The sequence below is a fragment of the Anneissia japonica genome, unplaced genomic scaffold (genome assembly GCF_011630105.1).
Source record: "Anneissia japonica isolate Jap-2015-1 unplaced genomic scaffold, ASM1163010v1 scaffold368_len332514_cov184, whole genome shotgun sequence".
In the NCBI taxonomy this organism is placed as follows: Eukaryota; Metazoa; Echinodermata; class Crinoidea; order Comatulida; family Comatulidae; genus Anneissia; species Anneissia japonica.
Genome location: NW_022708279.1, coordinates 331,279 through 333,167, shown reverse-complemented (window position 1 = coordinate 333,167; position 1,889 = coordinate 331,279). Strand labels below are relative to the sequence as shown.

The window sequence follows — 1,889 nt, the reverse complement described above, 5'->3', positions numbered from 1 at the left end:
AGAGGTGCACAGCCGTTCCGGGCTCCAAAAATAGAAAAAGAAATATAGAAAATGTTGAAAAAGAGACATTTACGGCTATCTAAAAGTGCTATAGACATGCAATATCGTATGTCCGGCCCAACTATGGTGGGTCTGAGGCAGAGGTAGTACCATTGGGTGACATCAACAATTTAAAAAAACAATTTGCCTATTCAAACAACGTTATTTTGATTGCTAATCCGTAATATTGTGTTGTAAAAGCACATTTTAGACTATAGTATGTCCCCGTTGAACCCTACCAAGAATTTCTTATTCTGGGCCGTTGACAGAGGCTGTAGTCGGCCCGTTGGTTCCCAGCCTTCCATCAGCGATTTTGCCGCCCTTGTCTGCAATTTCTGGCGTCACCGCTGGTCTGAGTAGTTTGGAGCCTCTATCTGTAAAATTGACTTTCTGGCCACCTCTATTTCGGATTTCTGGATCCGCCACTGGTTCCATAGTGAGGGGGAGGAGGGGTATTATTAGTAATTCTGTTAGTGTTACTGGGCTGTGTGGTGATAGGTGAAGGGGGAATACTTTAGTAATTATATTATAATAATAGGTTTGTCTGTATGCATTGTATTATAATATTTACAGTATATCATTCTCATGGTGTCACTTTTAAGTCTGGTCTCTGTTTAACTAATTTCAATGCACGAGAGATTTGAATGTAATTTTCATATATCTTACATTGCCATAGTCTACTACCTCCCCCGTCCATATTCGTAAATATGTGATCCAAGTGAGGCTTTTACAGTTGCGACCACCATTTTGCCAAACACATTAGCTTTCGATAGGATTTTAATTTTTCGATTTTTTTGTTTTTGTTTTGTTTTATCTTCATGTAGGTTCCAGTGATGGCGAAGTTTTGGCGTAAATTGGATGAAGGAGGGATTCTTCCAGAACCGTTAGTGCGCTATTTGTGGAAAAATGAACTTACTGCCACTGAAGATGAGGATGACGTCATCTTTGAAGACTTCATCGAACTTATGAAGGCATTTGGACTTCTCTTTGAAAAGGTGTGGTCTATTGCTAGGTTATTGTAACAACAGAAAACCATGTCCTTTTCTCAAACTATGTGAAAAACTTTCGTAAGGTGCAAAACATTATTTCGTATAATCGAGACTCGAGGCTGTTAATTTTTGCTCATACGGAAATCCTATTATGTAATTTCATTTTATATTTGTTCAGAGAGAATACAATGGGTTTGTAGAATTCAATTCATCATGTCCATTCCCCACACACCCGCACCCACAATTTAATTATTTCAAATGCAATGTATTTTTCATTTAAAAATAAAGAATGCATCAGAAGAGGACGGTCGACTATTTGTCGTCCCTTCTCGGATGAAGACCGAGCCTGATAATAGATTGGAGATTAAGAAAGACGAGGAGCAAACCGTATCCATCTATGTGACGCCTAAAGACTTTCTCCCCGACGCCATCTACGATGTCTTGGTCGTTAGATTTGTGAACTTGAGTCAGGAGAGAGGTTGTTTTGATGATCCTGAGTTATTTCAGAATAAATCTGAAATAGTATTTGATGATGAGCATTACCTAAGGCTAGGACGAATATTCATTGGTAGCAAACAGTGTCTAAAGGTAAATATGCCTCTTGGTTTTAAAATGCATATATTTCTTTATTTTTCTGTTAATTATTTATTAATTATAATAACACCATTTCAATTTTCATGAATATGCTTTAATCAGAATTATATCTCTCGTAATCTGCAGTTTTTCCTTCAATTTTTTAAAGCTTGAAATATCGCGAATGAAAGACGCAGACGATGCAGACAAGCCAATATGTAAGCCGCATCCTACCATCTGTAAGGAGGTAATGACGTCATTGAATGCTTTTTTAGTTATCTATGATTA

At 37.5% G+C, this 1,889-nt stretch overlaps 1 protein-coding gene across 1 annotated transcript in view; it reads left to right on the top strand.

Annotated features, from left to right (window-relative positions):
* Window positions 1-407: 407 nt before the first annotated feature.
* LOC117106491 overlaps window positions 408-1,889 on the top strand; it is a 3,226-nt gene continuing 1,744 nt past the window's right edge. Inside the window, exons 1-3 of the mRNA XM_033247852.1 lie at window positions 408-1,034; window positions 1,317-1,616; window positions 1,771-1,848. Coding sequence (XP_033103743.1) covers window positions 873-1,034; window positions 1,317-1,616; window positions 1,771-1,848 — 540 coding nt within the window. The 5' untranslated portion in view covers window positions 408-872. The remainder of the gene's footprint in view (window positions 1,035-1,316; window positions 1,617-1,770; window positions 1,849-1,889) is intronic.